General features: G+C 33.8%; 2 protein-coding genes across 2 annotated transcripts; both read right to left on the bottom strand.

Moving 5' to 3' along the window:
* Positions 1–11,535: 11,535 nt before the first annotated feature.
* On the bottom strand, positions 11,536–16,700 carry LOC131653425 (dol-P-Man:Man(6)GlcNAc(2)-PP-Dol alpha-1,2-mannosyltransferase-like). Its single transcript, XM_058923557.1, has 10 exons — positions 16,228–16,700; positions 15,449–15,536; positions 15,213–15,372; positions 14,830–15,047; positions 14,131–14,426; positions 13,669–13,783; positions 13,451–13,589; positions 12,329–12,525; positions 12,105–12,194; positions 11,536–12,019 (listed from the first exon to the last, which is right to left on the bottom strand). The coding sequence occupies exons 1-10, from the start codon at positions 16,494–16,496 to the stop codon at positions 11,888–11,890; spliced, it is 1,704 nt and encodes a 567-aa protein (XP_058779540.1). The 5' UTR covers positions 16,497–16,700; the 3' UTR covers positions 11,536–11,887.
* A 2,032-nt stretch (positions 16,701–18,732) lies between these two features.
* On the bottom strand, positions 18,733–23,509 carry LOC131653424 (phosphoenolpyruvate carboxylase). Its single transcript, XM_058923556.1, has 11 exons — positions 23,353–23,509; positions 22,879–23,072; positions 22,069–22,460; positions 21,892–21,976; positions 21,556–21,778; positions 21,366–21,469; positions 21,170–21,263; positions 20,918–21,072; positions 19,832–20,830; positions 19,325–19,711; positions 18,733–19,241 (listed from the first exon to the last, which is right to left on the bottom strand). The coding sequence occupies exons 2-11, from the start codon at positions 23,041–23,043 to the stop codon at positions 18,945–18,947; spliced, it is 2,901 nt and encodes a 966-aa protein (XP_058779539.1). The 5' UTR covers positions 23,044–23,072; positions 23,353–23,509; the 3' UTR covers positions 18,733–18,944.
* Positions 23,510–25,249: the final 1,740 nt, after the last annotated feature.

The raw sequence follows: 25,249 nt of genomic DNA, 5'->3' as shown, positions 1-25,249 counted from the left end.
TTAAGAATCAATACGAGAATAAAGTAAGTGTAACAAAGATGGGGATGTTGTGGTTAAGAACAAAATAGTACTCTTTAACCTGAAACCACTGTGATTCATATATGAAGAGTTAAGTGCTTTCTTCTCATTCAAATATCGTCTACAATAAAATGATTATAAGGTCAGTTAATTGACACTTTACGAATCATGTTAACGGAAATTAGTGACTTATATAAGATTTTCCTCTTCTACAAAATAGGAGTAATATTTACGGTCCCTTCATCAAATATAACTGTAAAATACAAGGTCATACTAAAATAAATTAATAAGAGGAATTGAACTTATTTATGGTTAATGATACTCCAATATCAAGAAATATGATATTGAACTATACAAGGGTTACACATATTATCCCTTGTGTTCGATATAGATATAAGGGGAAATAGTAATTCTATGATTATGCTCATTGAAAAATTACGCAAGATCACATGACATATTCTCGTCACTTGGATAATAGTGATGTGTTGATAGATATCTCTAATTATTTATAGTATCGAATAAGTGATTTAATATTATTGTCAACATTATCATAATCTATAAGGTCACCAACGTATATGAATATATAGATAAGACATTAAATCTAGTAATGATTTAATATTATTCAACACTCATGTATTCATATTGATCATGGCATTATGTATGTTCTAGTTTGATGTTAATATTGATGATTGTTTTTTGTTCTTAATGTTTGTTATGAATTAGCTACTTATAATTTATTATATTGGTTATGAAATGATATTGAAAGATATTTTTCTTAACATGATAAAAAAATTAATTTGTTAGAAAAATCATAGGTAGTAAGAGTGCTTTCTTTCGCCCTCAGCCAGGTATCCGTCAAGGGGACCCTATCTCGCCATATCTTTTTGATATTTGCATGGACAAGCTGTCTCATTTGATTGAGCAGGCGGTTGTTAATAAAAAGTGGAAGCCTTTCAAAGTTCGTAAAAATGGAGTTAACATCTCGCATTTAATGTGTGCGGATGATCTTCTCATTTTTGGTGAAGCTACGGAGAAACAAGTTTTGTGTGTTATTGAAACGCTTGAGATATTTTGTAAAATGTTAGGACAGGAAATCAACAAAGAAAAATCTAGTATGCTTTCTTCCAATAATGTGCCTAAAGGGCTGAGAGCCAGATTGGCTAATCTTGCGAATATTAAGGAGACAGATTGCTTCGGCAAGTATTTGGGCATTCCCTTAACTGGTAAGTCAATAAGGAAGAACGATTTTGCGCATGTGTTGGATCAGATAGCGGCGAAGCTTACGATTTGGAAATCTCTCCTTTGATGGTAGAGTAACACTAGCTAAGAGTGTTATAGAAGCTATCCCAATGTATCCTATGATGACAAACTTAATGCCTACTTCCTGCATCAAAGATATTCAAAGAATCCAACGAAACTTTATATGGGGCAATACGGAGATGAAAAGGAAATATCATGCAGTAGGGTGGGACAAGATTACTATGGCTAAGAAAGATGGTGGCCTTGGGCAATGACATCTTACTGTCATGAATCAATCTTGTATCATGAAATTGGGTTGTAAAATTCTCAATGGGGACGAGGACTTATGGTGCATCATTATGAACGAGAAGTATAAGCCTGATACAGTTAGAGGAAATCTGGAAGCGAAGAGGTCGGATTCGAATATTTGGAAAGCAATTGTTAAGACGCATGCCAACCTGTTGAATGTGGGTTTTTGGAGAATTTGCAATGATAATACGATTCAGACGTGGAAGGATAACTGGATCGATAAAGGGGAGAACATTTGTGACAGCGGTGTGGTAGTTTTGGATGATTTGGTTAATGCTAGAATAATTGATTTGGTAGGAGAAGATGGGACTTGGAATTGGCATATCATGGATTGGATTCCAAACAAGATCAAAATGAGTATAGAGGCTATTCTTCCTCTTGTGAATAGAGATAGAGAGGATAAGCTTATAATTTCTACGGAAGAAGATGGAACTTTCTCCATAGGGCATATGTATCGGGTTATGATGCAGGAGACAGACCATATGACAGAAACTACGTGGAATCTTATTTGGCAGCTGCAGGCTTCGGAGCAGGTTCGAAGTTTTATTTGGCTCCTCAACCATGATAGGCTGCTCTCTAATCATAGAATGTTTGTTGCAGGTTTTGGTAATGCAGAGTGCAGATTGTGTGGTTCTGCTTGCGAGCATACGTTACATGCTCTTCGTGATTGTCATTTCGCGAAGCAGGTGTGGCAGAATAAGATTCCTCTGCATATGGCTAATGAATTTTATCATGTAGATATTCATGACTGGATTTTACTTAATCTTTCAAGCAAAATAAATAATGATTTGGAATGGTGCAATTGTTGGGTTATGGGATCCCATGTTATTTGGTCTTGGAGGAATAAAGAAGCTCATGAAGACAATTTTGTGAGGCCTTATGATGTGGGGATGTTTATAGAGGGAAGAGTTAAGGACTATAAAAATGATGTCATAATTAATAAGAAAGTCCTGAACAGGAGCCACGAGAATTGCTATGTCGCTTGGAAGTGTCTGAATTCGGATTTTGTTAAGCTTAACACAGATGGTGCACAAGGGAACAATATTGCTGCTTGCGGTGGGTGTATTCGGGACGAGTATGGCACTTGGCGTGGTGGTTTTGCCAAATTCATAGAGAAGTGCAACCTATTAATGGTGGAGCTTTGGGGCATTTACGCTGGCTTAAGAATGGTAAGGGAGCAAGGGTTTATGAAGGTTGAGATTGAGTCTGATTCGAAAGTAGCGATTGATATTATCAATAAGAATAACAAGCTAAATAGTGGGGGCTGCAATCTTGTTATTCAGATTAGAACTTTGATGGGAGATTTTGAAGAGGTGTAATTAAACCACATTTTTAGAGAAATTGATGATTGTGCCCAGTTACTTGCTAAGGAAGGGAAGAATCTTCATGGTGGTTTCAAGTATTTTCAAGAGGTTCCTGGATGGCTTGAAGATATTGTAGAGAGAGACAGGAATGGTTGTGTCATTTTGAGATCTGTTGTGCTTTAGTTTTTCTGTTTCGGACTTCGGACCTCATTGTAACCAAAAAAAAAGTTGAAATGGTTGAATTTTTTAATTAAATCCATAAAAATGATAAGCTATCTAAAGCTAGTTTAGCATCCTTTGTGACGTTGATTCCCAAATAGGATAATTTTCAATCTCTTGATGATTACATGCCAATATCACTTATCGGTAGGTTATAAAAATATGGTTAAATATACGTCAATTCTTTGTAATGTAATGTAATGTAAGCGAGTTTCAGTTTATCTCCGGTAAGAAGAATTGATCCATCCCATATAATATGAAGATTATCTGTCTATGACCCTTGGGTTCACTATTTTAACCTAGATTCTCATTTTAATCTGAAGTGGCATCCAATTATTATTCTACATAGCTTTTTTATTTTCATTTTCATCCAATATTATTCTACATGTAAAACCTACAATTCCAATTACAAAATCATTTTCAATTTCTTATTGATTGAAGTATACGAACTACAACCTCCTTCCTCGTCTATGTTCCAAGCTTCTTAGTTCTTCATCTTCTTCATTCCCAACTTTGTTGATCTTCATCTTTATGTTCCTAGTTTTTCGATCTTCATCTTCTTCGAGTTTGAAAACATGGGTGGAAGAAAAACCTCATCAATTGGTAACTCAAGTGGATTGAGTTTACCCGGATGTGGATATAATGAACCAATGAAGATGTGGGTATAAAACACCATTGAAAATCCTAATAGGAAATTTTGAAAATGTCGAAATTCAGGGGTGATGTTCTGTTAATTTTTTTTCTTTATATTAACTTTTACTTTTGTTATGTACCTAATTGCATAGTGTGGTAAGCTGTGAATTATTCATCTGGGACAATGAAGTTGATCAGGTTCAAAGACCTCAAAAGATTCCCACAAATTGCAATAATTGTGAAATAGTGGCTTATTTGAGGGATTTTACGGAGGACTTTGGAAATGAATTTGGGAAGGATTTTTGTAAGCAATTTGGTGTAGAAGTCAGTTCAAAGAAGCATGAAAAGACCAAGAAAAAGCTTGAAATGGAGAGGAAAAAAAGCTATTGTTTAAATGTTTCACTGATGTTGTCCTGGATTTTGTTCTCCATTATTGTCAAGTTAATGTAATATTTAGTGTACCAGATGATATTGAAGCAAATGTGATGTATATGATGTATGAATTATCATTGTAGCAATTGATATTTTATCTAATGAAAAAGTTGGTTTTTGTTACAATTGTGATGTGGTATTGTGTTTTGTTTTAAAATTCTGTTAAATGACAGTGTATAAGACATAAACAAGTTCCTTAATGGTACAGAATGGCACTTAAAGTGCATCAGATTTAAAGGCACAAAATGGACTGAAGACCAAGTGTGAATCTATTTTAGCGCATCAGCTCCAAAATGGCACTTAGAGTGCATAAGATAGATAGTAAAAACCACATAAATGGTCTACATCAACATCAATAAATGGTCTGCATTCATATATGAAACCCTTCTTACAACCATCAAAACAAAAGTAGAATGATCCAAACCTTGGTTGTATCGATGGCAATGGTCTTTCAACATTGATCTTTACAGTATTCCCATACTTAACCCTTGTTAACTCAATAGCATACCTCTATAGATTTACAGATAACTTATCACCATCCCCTTCAATAACTTTCTTTGAAATCAACTTTACCTTCAATGATCTAGCAACATTAATCCCCACAGAGAATTTTTTTTCTCATATCTTGCATAATATCTCGTATTCTCACTGCTTCAGAAGTTTGCGTTTTCTTCACTACTGCCTTAGCCATCCACTTTGAATTTGCATATCTATTATTCAAAACCATAACACATGTGAATTAAAAAACCGCATTTAGCCTTGCATTATACCCTTACCATATAACTCTCATTTTTTACAAAGGTAATTTCCCTACCATTTAATAGTAAGCACTCACAAATTTCCTCTCTAAAATCAGCAAGAGAATTAAATTACATACCCCACTTAAACTTGTAGTCCTTATTGAGCTTCTCTTTCCTAAATATTTCAAACTTGTGCCATTCATCATCACCAGATTCATCTGAATCTGAGTTGTCCAGTTCATCACTACAATATTCATCATCTTTAATTTTATTTTTGGGCCTACCTAGTAATCCTGCAACTATATCCCCATGATTTATAGGTACATTAACATTAATTCCATCAAATATATCTATAAGAGTGGTAGTTCTATCACCCCTCACTATCATTAAAACCTTCAACCAGCTCATCGTCTAATCCTTCCATGTTTGTCACCCCATTAACACACTTAGGAACTCTTACTTTCAGTTCTCTGTTATTAACATTATGTTCTAGATAAATATCACCATCAGCTTGAGTTGCACAATCATATGCAGCAAAATTTGATACATCATCATCCTTCCTTATTTGAAAGAAATCTTCATCTATTTCACGAATTTTCGTCCACACCCTATAACTTCCTTCCTTATAACCCCACCTACTCACCAACTTACGAATTTCAGACATTATCCATTTGTCAATGTGTTGACTAGAAAGTATCATATCCACACCACCTCTGGATATGATATCATTCTTCTTAACCGTTATAAATTCACCCCATGGTGAAAAATTACATTAAAACATTGTATGTTCTATGAAAGAAATTCGAATAAAAGTTTAATGTTCAATATAGAAACAAGCTCAGACATTGGAAAAGAGATAGAAAAATATTAATCTCAGACATTGGAAGCTTCAATGGCGTTTTCGTGCTTCGTCTACGATCGTGCAAGTTGATGGTTGTTCGTTTTCGTTCAGAAACAAACTCATGATGCAAACTTGTATGCTTCAATGGCGTCCAACTGCTTCGTCTTCGTCTCCTTGTCTAATTTGGGATCTTGAGAGTAACCCTAGATTTTACAGGGGTAAATAAATAGGATAAAAATGAAAGTTGAAAAATGAAAATAAAAAAGCCAAATAGAATAATAATTGAATGCCACGTCGGATTAAAATGAAAATATAGATTGAAATAGTGAACTCAGGGCCATAGAGAATCTTCATATTATAAGTGGAGAATCAAAAAATAAATTACAAGGACAATCCAAAACTCACTTACATTACCGTGGGTGACATATATTTAACCCCTTAAAAATATTATCAAAAAGTTCTGGTAGGAAGGATCATGAAGGGGCTGTCTACTGTAATATTTGAGTGTCAAACAACATTTGTTTCAAATTGGCATATCTTGGATAGAGTTTTGATTCTAAATAAATTGAATGATTCACAAACATATTTAACCACTAAAATAACGTAGCTCCCATCAATTTTGGCTTTTGTCACATATTTACAATTTTTTTTTAACTAACTTCTCATTTAAAAGAAATACATCAAATTTTTTTAATATTGCTTTTTTACTTTTCATCTTCTTTTTTATCAAATATTATATCAAATCCATCACATTTTTCATAAATTTTTCACTTTTCATATTCTTTCTCATATATTTTTCTATTCTCACTCTTTTTCCAACCAAACACACCATTAATTTTTCATAGTAGCAAATAGGAATGGTGGTTGGTTCATGCCTATCAATCAAAGCTTAACACGAAATGGCATCTATGTCTTTTTCAAAGTGAGTGTGATGTTTGAGATATTTAGAGGTTGGGATTGGACTTATTAGGTGGGTATCAGAAACTATTATTGAACTTTCCTTTTTCGCAATGTCCTTGCATTATATTTTTTTGTTGCTTTTCTACCCAAATACATGCAATAATTTTAAAAATTTAGTAAAAGAGTATTTTAATTATTCATTACGATTGTTTTTTTGGTTTTTCCTAACTTATAAAGTTTGGAGTGTTTTAGGCGCCATTCATGGCACTTGCTTTGTCTAACAAAATTCATTTTTTGATTTAAAAAAATATAAATTTTCAAAAGAAATATATATCATAAAAAGTGTTAACATAAAGTTTATATTACATTTGTATGTATTTTTAGTTATTAGACATTATTAGGACTCTTTTCGGTTCAGTCCGGTCCGAGTATTTACTCTCGAGAAATTGATCGAAATAGTAATCGGGTAAATCGAGATCGGACCAAAATAGTTATGGACTTTTTTGGGAACCGAAACCGAACTGATACTTTAGGGTACTTACTAGATACTTGGGTTGAATCAACCAAAATTTGTGTTGGCTGCTGTTAACTAGAATTTGGATGAAATTAGATATTTGGTCTGATTCTGTTGTTGTTGGATATCTAATAAAAAAATTATCCATTCCAAAACCAAATAGCATTTCGGTCGGTCCATTGATTCAATTCTATTGGGCCGATTCCCAGATGAATCTCGGGTAAACCAGCCCAAATACGACCCTAGACATTATGATAAGAGTAAATATAAAAAAGAAATAGGAATAATTTTATAAAGTGTTACATAAAATTTAGATGAACACTCCAACATCTTTGAATTTGATTGGGTACCGGTACCTTCCTCCAATCAAATAAAAATATTCAATCCTACATTATTTTTTAATATCATTTTATTTTTAACAAAATTAAAAGTTTGAATCAATCAACACCAAGGGTGCATTTGTTTCAAGTTATAAAATAATATTTCTGAGAATACGATATTGGAAATACAACTATCCAGTGTTTTTTTCAGTATAAAATTATTTCTTAGTATATTTTATGAAAATTTCTTTACCCACCTCCCTATGGGTGGTCACCTCCTGCGAAAAACCAAAACTACCCCTGCTTCGGAAGTTATTTCCGAACGCGTGTTTTTTTAAAAAAATTGACTTACTTCGGAAGTTCATTTCCGAAACAATTATTTCGGAAGTTCACTTCCGAAATACTGCGATTTCTGCAGATTTATCAAAACACTCCCCCTCCCCCAATCATTTACCCTAAATCAAAACAAAAAGTGGCAGAGGCGAAAATTTGTGCAAACAGAATTCCAAAGCTGCATCAAGGCTCCAATCACACTGCTAAACAACATTCAAAAGCCCTAAATCCTAACACTTTGTAAGTTTTGAAATTTTTAGATCTATTATTCAAATGCATGTTATTTAGGGTTTTAATTGCATAAATGATATATGGCTAGGTTGTTAGTAGTATTTAGGTTGTTTAGAAGCATTTTGATTTGGTTTGAAGGTTGATTTAGGGGTCTGCCATGGAAGTTGCAGGAAATTGCATCGCAGGGGTGTTTCGGAAGTTCATTTCCGAAAACACCTCCATCCCAGTTTTCGGAATTGAACTTCCGAAATATATCAGAAGTTCAAATTTTTTTGTTTTTTATTTTGTCTCGCATATTAATCGATTTCAATTGTTTACAGGAACATGTCTTCTAGAGAGGGCGCTAAGGGAAGAAAGGATTCTTCAAAGAAAGAGGTGAAAGAGGTGAAGGAGGTGAAGGAGGTGAAGGAGGTGAAGGAGAAGAAGAAGGTTTCGACCGGCTCTACTTCTCGTTCCCAGGGGGCCCGGGGCCCGGATGCTCAAGCTCAATCTTCAGGCGTGAGAGTCGTGATCAACGCTGATGGTTCTGAGACTGAGTGGTATGAGGATTGGTATAATTATCTTCATTCGGAGGAGTTCGCTCGTCGGGAAGAATAACGTGTTTTTTTTTTATGTATATTTTGTAACGCTCGTCGGGCAGAATACCATGTTTTTGTTTTCTTTTGTTCTGATTTCGGATTGTATCGCACAGTGTATTTGTATTGGATTTATCATGTTAGTTTTTGGAAGTGGTAACCGGGGTCAGAACATATGACGGATGAGGTGGATGTCTGGAGGAAGTAGAACTGGAGATACGTCCACCACGAGACAAAGTAGCCAATCAATGTAAGCTATAGTTTATGATTATCATCTGGGGAGGTCATTTCTAAAAAATCAAGATTAAAAATAATAAGATTTTTTTTCCAATTTTTTGTAATGACGTCCCCTGATGATAATGATAAATTATAGCTTACATTGATTGGCTCCTTTGTCTCGCGCTGGACGTACCTCCGGGTCTTCTTCCTCCGGACATCCACCTCCTCCGTCATATGTTTCGGCTCCGGTTACACCTCCTCCGTCATTTGTTACTTTCACTTGTACGTATTTTTATTAAAATAATAAATAAACCTTTTGAAATTTGGAAGCCTTTTTTTCTCCCCACCACTCTCTCATCCCCACCTACCCGTGTTTAACAATATGTAACTTTAATTTTATGTAATATTATCGTTGTAATTTTCACCCAATTAAATAAAGCGAATTGTTCATTTTCTTCTGTCTAGACCTATTTTCGGAAGTGCATTTCCGAATTCCTCCAAGGGGGGTGCACTCGGAGATGAACTTTCGAAACACCACATTTTCTGAAAAGTGACTTTATTTCGGAGATGCATCTCCGAAATCAATATTTTATATTAAAAAAAACACGTTTTCGGATGTTCATTTCCGAAAACACCTTTTTCCAAAAAAAAGTACCGTTTCGGAAATGAACTTCCGAAACAAGGGGTATTGTGGTAAATTCACCGGAGGTGGCCAAGAAGGTTGGGAGGTGGGTGAAGAAATTCTCATATTTTATTCATATGAATGTTGTTTACACATGATTTTTCTCATATTTATTTTCATATTAAAGGGTGGAAACTCAAGATTTCCAAAGTTAAACTAACTTAACTTCTCAATAATATTTACATTTATTTTATTTATATTTTTTATAATTTCTAAATTAATTTAAATTTGTAAACATTTCTAAGAAATTCAATTTTTCACCAAACACGTGCATAAAAATATTACTTCTAAGAATAATAATTCTAAAAATATGATTTCGAGGAATAATATTTTATAACTTGAAGAAAACACAACCCAAGAGTATCGGTATCCAATTAAGTAAACTAATACTTAAGGGTATTTTGTCAAAAAAAAATACTTAAGGGTATTAAAGAATTTGCCTAAAATTTATTCATTTCCATATGTTAAATATAAAAATTAGACGGTGGACAAAATTGCTAAATATTTTTGACAAGAACAAATGCTAATGTGACATAATTGATTTTTTTGAAAGGATGTGACATAATTGATGTAACAACAAGAATAATAATTTGGTATTTATGGACTATGAAAGGAGTGCGAGTAAAAGCTTTTTAATAGTCTAGTAAAAAGTTTGCATGATTGTATTAGAATATCCTTTTCTTTTTTCACCAAAATGGAAAAGCTAATTTTGCTAAGGAATTAATAATCATATAAACACTGAAAGAATTGCAAAAACTATAGTAATTTTAATTGCAAAAACTACAGTAATTTTTGGATATTTACTGAATACTTGTTTTTGAACTGGACCGAAATTTGTGTTGGTTGTTGTTGATTAAAATTTGGATAGGATTAGATACTTGGTTGGTTCTGTTATTGGATATTGGACAAAAAAATTGTCCATTAGTCCGATTCTATTGGGCCGGTTCCCGGATGGATCTTGGGTAAACCCGTATAAATACGGCCCTAGACATTATGATAAAAGTAAATATAAAAAAGAAATAGGAATAGGAATAATTTTATAAATTGTAACATATTTAGGTGAACACTTCGATACTTTTGAATGTGATTGACTATCGATACCTTCTTCCAATCAAATAAAGATATTCAATCCCACATCATTTTCTAATATTATATTATTTTTAACAAAATTAAAATTTTAAATCAATTAACACTAAGGGTGCTTTTGTTTCAAGTTACAAAATAACATTTCCTAGAATATGATAATGGAAATACATCAATCCGCTGTTTGTTTCAATTTTTAAATTATTCCAGAATATATTTTTATTCGTATGAATGTTGTTTACACATGATATTTTCATATTTATTCTCTTGCTAAAGGGTGGAAACCCAAAATTTTCATAGAAATAAAGTTAAAGTAACTTAACTTCCCACTAATACTTACATTTATTTTATTTATATTTTCTATAATTTCTAAATTAATTTAAATTTGCAAACATTTCTATGAAATTCAATTTTTCACCAAACATATTTTTTATAATTTCTAAATTAATTTACATTTGCAAACATTTCTATGAAATTCAATTTTTCACCAAACATATCCTTTTCAAGGAATAATATTTTATAACTTGAAATAAATACTCCAAATACCGGTACCCAACTACTACTCAAGTGTATTAAAGAATTTGCCTAAAATTTATTCATTTGCATATGTTAAAATAAAAAAATTAGACGGTGGACAAAATTGCTAACTATTTTTGACAAGGACAAATGCTAATGTGACATAATTGATTTTTTGAAAGGATGTGACATAATTGATGTAACAACAAGAATAGTAATTTAGTACTTATAGACTATGAAAGGAGTGTGAGTAAAAGCTTTTTAATAGTCTAGTAAAAAGTTTGCATGATTGTGTTAGAATATCCTTTTCTTTTACTATCACCAGAATGAAAAATCTAATTTTGCTAAGGAATAAATAATCATATGATAGTACATCATACATCCTGAAGAAAAACTATAATAATTTTAATTGCAAAAACTGAAAGAATTGGTTGATAATCTGCTAAGGCATAAGATCAAGTTTATTTTTGCATGATGTTAAGTGTTGCCACTGTGGTTGGAATCATATAAACATTGCAGGAGTGAAGATATGTTACTATTTCGATGGTAATAATTGGAGTAACATTAGACTTCAACTATACAAGTTTAGTAAAATAGATGTTTCAGCAGGAACAACATTGTAGACATTTAAGTGAAGATTAGAACTAAATCAAAATACTCAACAACAACGGCATGGGAAAATCCTACAAGATTACTGTCTAACAAAACTGTATTTTTCATGTATATCCCACCGCCACAATCAAGGACTATTCAAATGTTCTTTCTCCGGTCAAAAAGAATCAGTGGATTACTCTTCTGAGAAGTTTATACATGCCGAAAACATTCTTTTCTTGCCAGAGGTAAGGGATGAAAAACGACCTGTATAAAGCTGGCGAAAGCTCCCTGTCCAGATAAGGTAATGCGGCAACGGTCTGACATACATATGATACATCAGAACATGTTTAGAAGATGTTACTGTTAGCATTTAATATGAAAATTCTCATGAATGTTTCTTACCTCCCATGTTGACATGTCGCTACCGCGTGTCAGGTAAGGTCGCTTTAGCTGCAGCTCAACAAGGAAAGTGCATTCATCGATATCATGAAGCTGCCAAATCAATGTTAAGTCACTAGTCAGTTTCCTTCTAACAAAAAATGACAAGAGCCAAAGAACTACGGGGAAAATTTGTTTCAAAGTATTAAAACTTGGATGAAACAAATATGGAGTTCCAGCCAACTTACAAATTGCTTTTCTGATGCTATGTTTTTGTTGTTAAAGTATGGCGGTGCTGCAGAAGTTCCGCCTAGGGTAGAATTAAATTGGAAGGGAAGAAGACCTCCAAAGCCATCATCGACCCATCGAACTTGTCCCACAAAATCTGGGACGAGAAACGATGATGGGTAGCGATGCCATTCACTTCCAACACAAAGTACAGAACCTGCAACAAAAAGGAACAAAGTGCTATTAATACAAAACCTCTTATTACTAAATATTACTAGGAAGTTATTATGTTATTAGTGGCAGTAAGTATATTATTTAGAGCAATTATGTTTTAGTAAATTTTGGGTGTTTATTTGTACAAGTTCTATCACCCGGTATCAGCCCATCAATCTTGGAATTTTGGGTGTTTAATGGAGAAGATGCATACTGGTGGATATTATGCATCGAGGAACATTTCGAAAAGAGGGAAACACCAGAGGAAAAGAAACTGACAGAGGCGTTCAAGTTACTCACCAGTTGTGCTATGGTGGAATCAACACCATCAATGGGTTAGTTGGCGTTTTAAGCCAGAATATCGGGACATCTTGCCTATATCTAATGAAGAAGAGGAACCTGAGTTTGAATTGGAGCGGTTGACGACTCGAGGTTCATTTAATGTACAACCTCAAGACATTAACCAAGGAAATCATCTAAATCACACAGTGACAGCAGAAGAGAAAGGTAGGGAAGAGGTAGAAATGGGGAAAATTGAGATAGGGGTAGAAAATGCCCTTGTGAATGTCACGATTGTGAAAATGTGACAAGAGAGGAAAACGGATTTGTGCAAATTTCTTAATAATGAAGAAAAACATCCCTATGTAACATCGGAATGGGATCACTCAATATGATAAAAAAAATTGTTATGTATACTCAAATAACAGCTAATTTTCAAGCTACAACAAATTACTTATCTTTAAGTGTCATTTACTTTCCGTTTTAAATGAATTTTTGGAGACATGGCACTCCTTACAAATTGCAGAATTTAGTGAATCAGCATGAAACATCACCTAATTACTACTGCAGTATTCCAGTTAATTTTGCACATTTAAAAAAATAAAAAACAAATAAAACAGAACCAAAGCCATCAAAAGTTTGATCCTCACCATTTGCTACATCGTCGTGGTGCTCTAAAAGCTTGTAAATCTCTATAGGAGCTGAGTAGCCATGAATCAGAGAAAATGTACGAGCATGAGAGGAATATAATATAATGCTCAGAACCACCGGCCTCAGAAATTTGGCTACCTGCATTTAGCAAGAGTCAAATCCAAAAAGTACTTATTGTTTCCATATTATCAGATATATAAAGAAATTGATAGCTCACCTTCACTGTTATAGAAGTGTCAAATGAATCATACTTGTCACGGAAAAGATCAGGAAAGCTCTCAATGACAGCAGAAGCAGCAATACAAATAAGTGGATATATTGGATAAAGGAACCTGGGTATAGGAAGAAAGATGGACCAAAAATATCAGTAATTTGCATCCAGTGTAACTGTAGATCTTATAATGACAATACAATATGCATATCACAACTATTTCACTCAGATTCACATGCTGATGGAGTTATATTAAAGCTCTGTTTGGATAAATAGCTTAATTAAACGCTTATCATAGAAGAGTTTACCTTTAAGCTATTTCTATAACAAAAGTAGTGGAAACAAGAGTTTGATATCCATTTCATCACATAACAGTAAAATAATATGCAAGTGCATTGAAACCGTTCCTCAAATAACACAATATGTTTAAATTTGTAAAAGAAGACCGTGTATAAAAAATTGCCAAACCTTTCTTCTTTATGTGGCTGCAGAGACATAAAAACCAGCCAAATGTATAAAGGAGATATCACAATCAGTAGGTCTCTCCCATATTTCTTCTTAACAATAGGCAAAAATCCCAAGAACAGTATAGCAAGAACAAAACAAACGTTGAAATTGTTAAATCCATTCTTCAGATAAAAAAGAGGTCCTTCAGTGCCATAAAGATGGCTTTCCCCGCCTCCAGCTACATTGTATATTAGAAGATTCAAAACAGATGAAGTCCATCTTCCATAGTATTTATAGTCAGTAACTGCTGACAATGCCTGCAAAACATTACAACGGTTACAAAATTAACAATATAAGATGCATGCACAACTATAAGAAATGTTTTAATCGGTTACAACATTTGATAGTATAAGAAATGTTTTAAAAACTAGACATAACCAATCTTCACTCGGTTGAAATGGGAACCGGCCAGTTCGTCGGCTGTTTTGATCCCGATTATATTGCAGTCTGGTTGAACCGAACTGGATCCAGATTGAAATAAGGTTGAGCAGTTCAACCACAGTTGTCATCAGGTGCGATCGTGGTTGAACTAATTAAATCAATTGAATCATGACCTAGAGGTCTCAGTGGTTCAATCTCCGGTTTGGTTTTCAAAAAATTGGGTATAGGCATAATTTTTAGACCACAATAGGCTAACATGAGAGGAGGAATCTGACTTACAAGAAGAATTACTGATGTGACAGCCCCAGCAATAAATGCCCGTTTGAATTTTATATATAAAGAATAAAGTGTCACCGGAAGGAAAGCCAAGATTGAGAAAGGCCAGCCGAGTATCACACCAATAGCAGAAACAGCAACTGCCGCAGCATGTTTATCAAGAAGAAATAAACCCGAAGCAAGAGAGATTGCATACATGGAAAATGAACTTGGCAAGAAACCTGGAGACAACATACAATTGATAAAGAATAATGAACCATGAAATAAAGAATACTTGCTCAACGTCTTATTTATTTATCAATTTACTTTAAGTGAGGTTGAGAATTATCATCAAAGGCAAGTATGCACAATAACGAAACGAAAAACAGAGCCAAAGGCTCACTTACTAGTGCTAGCAAAGAAACAGCCGCTGGTTAAGCACAGCATAGCAAGTGTATAAGAAGCCAGTCGTTTTCCATACTTTCTCGAAAGAGCTACCACAAGAACAGTCTCTGTGGCAACTGAGAGAAAACCAAGAAAAAATCTCACAGCATAGAACACTCTAACCTACAACGGTAAAAGACAAAGGTGAAAACTTCAATCTATATAACAAAGCAATAACCAAGCACAGGTGAAATCTTACTTTTTCATCGCCAAACAACCACAAAGCTGGTCGAGCCACTACTTCATGAAATAAAAGGTACAAATACGACCGAAGAGCAAATTGTGAACTGCAACACAAACACACCACAACTCCATTACCAATACCATAGCGCAAAAAAAAAAAAAAAAGCTTAAACTAAACCCAAAATATCCCTGGTCAGGACTCGGTATTGAATCCCAAACCACAATGCTAAGGGATTGGTTATCTACCACATCCGCCACACCACAATGATGTCCAACACATGCTTTTTTATGTTGCTAATACTTCTTTTAGTTCATTTCTCCCCAGTTATAGACAACACCTAACAAGAGCATAATCAAAGTGACATTTTCCCCCTAAATTTATTTTTCCCTCCCATAATTAGCGGTGTACATCGGTGCATATTGACCTGCGAACCTACTTACCCAAACTGAACCAACTCACTAACTACCCGAACCAGTTCATTTATAGATATACCCAACCCACATTTCCTTGTCAAAATCAAAACGAACCAACCCAATCACTTACGGATTGAGTTAACCGAAACCCAGTCCAACCCAACCCGTGTACACTCTTACCCATAATCTCATTTACAAATGATACACATAAAAAACAATCAAAATCAAAACTTTTTCACTTCTCCCCTAACCCATCTCACAAAAATGATAAATCTTCCTAACAAAAGCAAAATGCAACACAACCCCCCAAAAAAAGCATACAAAGCATACAAAATCAACATTAACCAAAGTTAAAATAGCAAGAGAGAGTGATTTATTTACCTATATTCCCATGTTTGGAAGCCAGTTTTGTAGAGAAGATAATGAAGCGGCTCCCAGTAATTGAAAACCTCATCACAATCATGGATGATATTCGAAGTAGCACTCATATACCTTAACAATCCCAAAGCAACAAACGGCAATACCCACTTCAATCCTTCATCTTTGCCGTCCGATTTCGCAGGTTTGTCGAGCTTCGAGTAAGAAGACGATGGCGCCGGTGGATCCGACGGCTGAGAGCGTCTCTGCCTTATTGCCTGAGACGAAGCCATCGATCAAAACTGAATGTGGAAATGGAAAATTGAAAATTATGGTTTTCTTCTTCTTCTTTTGATTCTTTCGATGTTGTTTTTCAAAAAAGTTTGAAAATTATTACAACACTTGAGATAATTTTCTTCCTCCAAAAGCAATTTCTTTACTTTTTCTTTTGCAGTTTTTGCCTACACATATTTTCCTTTACTTTTCCTCTAGTTAAATTTTTTTCTGAAAAATAAAAGGTTCAGTTCTTATTATGATAGCCTATAAGCACAAATATAATAATAATAATTTAAATTAATTTAACTTGTGTTTCATAAATTTAATAATTGTTTCTAAAAGAGTAATTCAGAGTTAAAATGATTGAGTCTCGTTAAGTTTTCCGTTGATAATTGTGAACCAACATCTGATTGTATGGACGTTGATAGGTGTGTAAAAATATCTTATTACATAAATTTGAATTTATTTTATTCTATTTATTCACATTTAAAATGAGTAAGTTCTTTCAGTCCTCTCGTAATTTAGAGTGAACGCGAATTGTAGTAGAAATACATAATTTTGAATCTAGAATAAATGAATCCTTTCACGTTTTCCTAATCCACACTATGTCATATTTCAGTATCACACATGTCTCTCTTATATTATTATCTAGAACTTGAGTATGTTGTTCCCATGTTACTTGTCAGTAAAGACATGTGACAGTGAGGGTAATAATTTGGCAGGAGACTACAACCCCATCACGAGAATTACGAGAGTATTAGATTGACTTGAAGATGAAGGGTCTTTTAAGATCTAAATGACCGTTCAAATGTTCTTCAAGACTAACAATCTTTTAAGATCTAAATGATCCTCCAAATGTTCTTCACATGTTTCTTGTCATTAAAGAAATGTGGCATAAGGGTAATAATTTGGTAGAGACTACAACTTCATCCCCATGATTATGAGGGTATTAGCTCGACTTTAACATGAATGTTCTTCTAAGATATAAATGAACCTCCAAAGTTAATCTTTGCCTTAACGATTCTCCAAGAGTAATTTTGATATTAGGGTTGAGTGACTTTAGCTATTGATAATTTAGTAACTTTAACTCTAAATCAATATTTCTATCTAAATAAATAATACTATTTTAATCATATATTTATCTTTTAAATATATTAAATGTTTCAAAGTCACAACAACAGTAAAGTCACTTAGTCTTCTCCTTCGATTTTGTCATGTTAAGTAGTCTTTCAAACCTAATTTCAATTTGAGTGGCGAATTGTATGGTTGAGATTGTTATACTAGTCTACGATTTATCAAATACATTAAGACATCGTAGATAACTCGTACTCAATTTATAACTAAGTATCAATTTGAGATGCTATAAAAAAGAAAAGAAATAAACTATTTATTTAAACAGTGTAAATAACTTAAAAAGTTTTCGACAAAATTGTCTAAATTTATTTGAACAAATATCATCTGAAACTCAAATAGTAAATAAATGCAATGGTATATAGTTTATTGATGCGTGACTTCCAAGACACAATTCTCACTTATCATCATTTTAGTATGAGTTTAAGTGCTAGGTTCTTTACATTAAAAAAATAATAATTTTTCTACAATGATTCATATTTATATCCGTTTATATAAAAGCAACTTGAATTAAACATTCAATTAAGAGACAACTCTTACCAAACCAAAATGCATACTGCATACACATTTGAATCAATTCATTTAATTATGACTGTGAAAATTCACAAGATTCAAAAAGGTTTTCTTTTTACTAAACAATTTTTACACTATGATTGGATAATAACTTCACAAAATCACATTCCAATGCAAGCTTGTGTGAGAAGCTCCAATTTGTTGTGGTAAGAAAAAATTTCCAAAATGAAAAATTGAATTTGATATGTTTGGTTGGTTCTGTTTTAAAGAATTGATTCTACTTAAAAGATTTGTAATTTTTAAATCTAAACGTGATTTTTATACTAAGATTTTTCGTTCAATTAACTTTTATAAAAATTTATTTAAATATAATTTTTTTAATTTCAATTCACTTTTTGGCAGAATCAATCTTATATAATAGAATCAATCTTACATAATAAACGCATTCAAAATCAATTTTTTTTACCGCAAAACCAATAACACGCATAATATTGTTTCAAGAAAGTAAATATTTTCTATGTTTTACTATTTCATTTCATATCATTAAATTAGAAAGTACTAGTATTGAACAAGAAAGTGTATAGTAGCACTCAACAAAAATTTCTGCAATGAAACATAACATCAATTGCATTAACTCATCTGTGTGGAAACAAAGTAAGGAAACACACCAACAAAACCTGATGTGAGATTCTTATGAAAAGGAGAAAAAAAAAAAAAGCACTCACATGAAGTGCTTAATTGCAACTAGATTCAACTAGTATTTATGATTATCTTGGCACAAACTTAACACAAAAAACAGATACAAACAAAGTAACCAAAAATTAACCGGTGTTCTGCATGCCAGCAGCAATACCCTTCATGGTAAGAATGAGTGTGTCTTCCAAACCAGGAGCGTATTCACTTGTCGGATTCAACGTTACGAGTTCATCAGCCGGTTTGCTTGCTTCAGGAGACTCTCTTGAAATGGGCGGACGCGCATTCGCGCTACTGTTTGGGTCACGGATCCTTTTCAATGTGTAAGCTTGGAAAACGTTAAGGGTTGTGATGTAAGAATCACGGAGTCTGAGTCTTTGCTTCAAGTAGGGATCACCTTCGAGAACTTCCTTGTGTGTAGCCACCTACAATTAAAATCGAACACAAAATCAGCATGTGAAATAACTACTAATCAATCTAGTTCTTAGGTGATGAAAAGGATCATTACCTGAAGTAAGAGTTTCTTAGTTTCTTCGTATTTGTTCCTCAACTGTTCTCCGAATGGCCACAGATCCTGTGAAACCAGGAGCCTATCGTTCAGTGCTGCGATTCCCGGGTCTCCCTTGGCGAACACCATTTCAACTAAATCAATTGTGACCCTAAAGAAAGGCCATTGATTGTACATATCTTGCAGCATATGAAGATTCTTTACATCCTTCTCGATAACTTGTTTAAACGCTGCTCCAAAGCCCAGCCATACTGGAAGATGAAACCTTGTTTGTGTCCATGCAAAGATCCATGGTATCGCACGCAGTGTTTCGATGCCTCCACTAGGCCTTCTCTTCGCCGGTCGACTTCCAATGTTCATCCTGCCATACTCCATCTCGGGTGTAGCCTACATGACATAGAGAAAGTTGACAATGATTGTTATAATCGGAAAGTTCACACAATTACGATCTTTCGAGTTTAGTCTCTATAAAAGTTTTGCAAAGTTAATGATTTTATGATGACTTACCAGACGGAAATACTCGACAAAACGCGGTTCCTTGAACACAATTGAACGGTACTCCTCGGTAGCAATGACAGCCATCTGATCCATCAAGGCGCGCCATTCCGGTTTTGGAGAACTTGGGGGACGCATTCCGTGTTCTAGAGTGGCAGCAGTGAAACGTTGCAGTGTTCTAAAGCACAAGTGCTCCTCACCGAACGACTGTTCAATAACTTCACCTTGAACTGTCACACGAAGTGATCCGTGAATTGTCTCTGGTGGTTGAGACAAGATAGCAAGATGAGTAGGTCCACCTCCTCTTCCAACAGTTCCACCCCGACCATGGAACATGGTTAACTTAACACTGAATTTCTGAGCAACGTTTATGAGCTCCTCCTGAGCCTTATATAGCTGCCACGCAGCAGAAAACCTTCCGGCATCTTTACCTGAATCAGAATATCCAATCATAACTTCTTGCTTCCCATCAATCCGGTTTCTGTACCAGTCGATCGAGAACAACCGAGCCAATGCAGCAGGAGCAGCCTCAAGATCGTCAAGTTTCTCAAACAATGGAACAACTCTCAACGGATTCTTGATTTTGCATTCGCGTTGGAGAAGTTCAACAGCCAACACATCAGACGGTGCAGTTGCCATTGATATGATATAGGCTCCAAAGTTGTCTGATGGTAGTTCAGCTATGACATGAAATGTGTCTAAAACATCTCTAATTTCATCGGTTTTGGGTAGGTCAGGTCCAAAAAGCGGCCTTTTGCCAACCAACTCGGACAAAAGCCATTCCTGTCTTTTTTCCTCAGACCATTCTTGGTAGGATCCAATTTCCAAATGTTTGGTAATCGCATCCATCACGTCGGTGTGACGATCCGATTCTTGCCTTATATCAAGCCTTACTAGTGATAGTCCAAAAGTCGAAACTTGTCTCAAGAAATCAAGAAGGCTTCCATCGGCAATTGCACGATCACCACAAGCACAGAGTGATCTGTAGCAGAGTTCAAGAGGTTCCAAAAACTACACAAATTAACAAAAGTTAGTATCTCTCAAACCGATAAATTCATTCAACCAAATAAATTGCATTGTTTTCATAGAAACCTATACCTCATCAACATTGGTGAATGTGGCTTCTTCAGGAATGTCAGAATATCCATGAGCTAAGAGATAACGAGAACGCTCACGGGTACGATAGAGCTTGTCCCTTATATCACCGAGCACAACACGGTATGGTTCATTTAAAGGAACTTTCTTCCAAAATTCTGCATTATGGAATGAAATCAAGATTATCACAAAAATGAACTAACCGACATATATTCACTAATATATATAATTAACATTTAAGATTAAGATTATCACCTATATAGTGTTTTGCAACTTCATCTTTCTTGGAATTCCCGTGAAGTTCTTCAGCACGAACACGTAGCTCATCATTGCAACGCCACATAGACAGCTAAAGAAACAAAAAGAGAAATCGGTTAAAAAGTGCAAGAGTAATGAACTAATCGAAATGATAATTTCAAAAAGACGAAGAAAAAAGAGAAATGTGAATTACTTCAAACATAAGATCTTCAATCTGCGAATAATACAGATTAGCAGCCATCATTCTAGCAAGCAAGCAAACATCTCTTGTCACTTCAGGAGTCACTCTCGGGTTACCTGCGTCGTATTATCTCATTTAAGAAATCACATCGGATTTATATACATACATATATACATAAATGCATAACAGATAAAAATCTTACCATCACGATCACCCCCCATCCAAGAAGAAAACTGAATAAGAGGCGCATTATAAGGAACACGTTCGTTAATCCCTATGTTCTTCAATGCTGTATCAACACGGCGAAGAAATTTAGGAACACCCTTCCAAATTGTTTCGTGGAAGTAACTCATCCCAGCCCTCATCTCATCTTGTGGTGTCGGAGGTGTCCTCTTGATTTCATCAGTACGGAATGCAGCTTGAATCTACAAAAGAAACGCAAGAAAATCATTTCAATTTTGGAGAAAAATCATAAAAATGTTGAATCATTTCAATTTGGCGAAAAGCAAACAAAATTGAAAAAGACTTTGATCCTCACCTCCCTCTGGAGAGATTCATCGAGCTCCTGCTTATCATCAGGAGTGATGTCTTTCGCATACAATTGAGATAAACAGTTCCTTACCCTGTGAAAGAACAAAAAAAATGTTAAATTTTCTTATCTCTTCTAAAACAAAAATATTGAAAGTGATATAAAATTCTACGTTTCAAAACCGACCTTGCATGCTTTTGAAGCAACGACCTCCGAACCGACTGAGTCGGATGAGCGGTAAGAACCAGATCAACAGTCTGGTTCTTCAACGCATCAAAAACTTCCTGAGGAGATTTCTTCATGTTAAACACAAGTTTCTTGAGAGTTTCTTCAATATCCGACTCCGTAGTCGCATTGCTCTCATCCCTAAAATCTCCTTTCTTCAACTTGTTCCTTCGACGATGCGCAATCTGAACCTCTTCAGCTAAGTTGGCCAAGTTAAGCATGTGCGAAAAGGACTTCGCAACAACAATCGAGTCTCCTGCATCTAAACCCGTTATCAGTTTTCCAAGCTCTTCGAGTTTTTTAGGATCATGCTTTCTTTCATACTCAGCAGAAAGTTCATACACTTCTTGAACCTGCACAACAACATAATTATAAGTGCGTGTTTGGTTCTCCAATAGTGAATTTCAGTGTAAAAGTATGTTTAGACTCAAATGCAACAAATCTCAGCTTCAAGTAGAATCAATTATAGAAACCAAAATCAATTCTAACTGAGAGCAATCAAACATGTTGAAATCAATTCTACACGTCCAGAATCAATTCTAACATGTTAAAAGTCATTTTTCTGTTATCAATGAAAATCTTCCCTCAAAAAGTCATCTTTCAGTTAAAGTCAAACAAACATATCAAAAAGACATGTTTCCTTAAAACACACAAATCAATAGACAAGACAAGACCCAATACCCAAAATCTGTCAGAAGAAGCAAAAATCAATTGAAAAGACACACACATACAAATCATAAATCAAAGAACCAAAAAAAGAAGAAAACTCACAGAATCCTTGAGATCCTCCCCATGCAAATCCTGAAGAATATCAAGAAACCGATCCAGCAAAAGAGCATCATACTCAATAAGTTTATCATCTTCACTCACTTTCGCAGGTGCCAATTGCCTAAGCTGTGCATCAATAGATGCCATTTTTTCCATCTTGTTTGCCATTGTAGCCACTCACTCACACACAAACTCACCTATAAAACAAACAACTCATCAAATTAACAAATAAAAAATTCAAACAACGTTAAAAACCACGAACTCAAAACCAATGGCCGAATCAAAACAACAACAACATCCATAAATTCTTAATCAAATCCCAAAAAGCATGAAAGAGATTGACAAATAGAATATCATGAGTGGAAAACACGTACGTAGTACTAGTGTGTTACAAGTACAACAAACGTAGGATTTTTGTAACCTATGAAAACATGTAAAGAAAAACATAGGATTTTTTTTCGGAATAAAATTTAGTACCTGTTTTATGTGCCAGTAAGATACGAGGAAGAAGAAAAAGAAGACAAGAATTGGAAAATTTGGATCAGAAGGGCAGTGTTTAGTGTTTGTGATCTAAAAAGTTACGTATTGGAGTGTCTTTATATAGAAAACTAGAGACATTTTTTTATGTCAATTAATATATACTAAAGATTTTTTCTTTTTATATTCCTTTTTGGTAGCATATATTGGAATATGCTCTTAGTTTTCAATATTCTTCGTATATGTTAGGTTTATACATAGAAGAAGGTTTACTTTATTTTTATTAGAAATTATGAGTCTCATGCATTTGTTTATTTTTTATAAATTAAAAAGAATTTATTATAAATAAAATAATAATAATAGTTTTACAAAATTAATAAGATTAAGAATATATTTCATTTCCTTTTTTTAGAGATTTTTTTAATTGAGTAACTTTATTCATAAAATGTGGATATTTTTTTAACTAAATCATAGCTCATAATATTGTTTTTTTGAAGTCTTTTTCCCATTAGACTCGGTTTTTTCGGTTGGGAATTAAGTATTAATTTATTCATATATAAATAGTTTGATTAATAAGAAAGAAAATATATTAATTTGAGAATAATACACAAAATAATAATTACACATACAATTTAAACTAGGGTCATGCTAACATGTGCCCTAAGGGCACATGTTAAGTATACTATAATTAGAAAAAATTAAATATACTTAAATATAATAAAATCATATTTAAAGTTTCAACACATTGAATGCAAGTGTTCCAAAAAAATCTTTCTATAAATACCTTATTAACTTGTGCCCTTGGGGCACATGTTAGCTTTTCCCTTTAAACTATTATAAGGCTACAAATATATGACTATATTAATGTAGTAATGTAGTATAAAATATATCGTGTCTATAAAGACCAAGTGACAAATATCATCATCTATTGATATGAATTGCAACACTTTTTTTTTTAGAAAATATTAAATTAGCGCTAACACCGAGCGTTACCGGATTTTAAACATGTAGGGTGTGTTTGGTTCGAGGTAGAGCGAGGGGAGGGAATATTTAAAATTAAATGTGTTTGGTTCAATTTTTAGGAGGAAGAGGAGGGGAGGGGAGGGGAGGGGAGGGGAGCAAAATCCCTCCAAATGACACTTTTTGCGTTCCCCCGAATCGGAGGGATTCGGAGGGGAGGGGAGGGAATCTGAGTTTTAATATTAATTAAATTAATATATTTACTAAAATATCCTCAATTTTATTTTATTATTTTAAAAATATTATTTTCTTTTATGTTCTTACTTTTCTTTTTGTGATTTTTTCTCTATTGCTTCCGTCAACTTATTATAATTATTTTTCACCTTCAATTTTTTTTTTATTTAATAAAAATTATAACTACTATAATTTTTTGTTTTTTATTATAATTTATTTTATGTATTCAAAAGTTGTTATCAACGAATAGTTTATTTTGTATCGAGAGTTATAATACAAATATTATTTCCAAAAAAATATTTATGAAATTTTTACAATTGAGTATCATATCACTTGTATAAAATTACAAGGGTAAAATTGTAAATTATTATTAAAATCCCTCCCCTCCCCTCGTGAACCAAACATATTTTTAAATGAAATCCCTTCCCTCCCCTCCCCTCCCCTCGTTTGAACCAAACATATATATAATTACAAAAAATCTCTCCCATCCCATCCCCTTCCCTTCCCTCCATTAAAATCCCTCCCCTCCCCTCCCCCTCGTTTGAACCAAACAGACCCGTAAAGTATTGACTTTCGCAATATAAATTTTAAGTTTAATTTTTTTTTTTTTACAAATTAGAAGTAACTTCTCAATTAATTTAAAGACCCTTTTGCAATCTCTAAATTAACAAATTGAATTCCTGAGTTAGATATTATTTACACT

This window comes from Vicia villosa, linkage group LG2, assembly GCF_029867415.1.
Source record: "Vicia villosa cultivar HV-30 ecotype Madison, WI linkage group LG2, Vvil1.0, whole genome shotgun sequence".
Classification (NCBI taxonomy): domain Eukaryota; kingdom Viridiplantae; phylum Streptophyta; class Magnoliopsida; order Fabales; family Fabaceae; genus Vicia; species Vicia villosa.
This window is presented reverse-complemented; position numbering and strand designations above follow the sequence as displayed.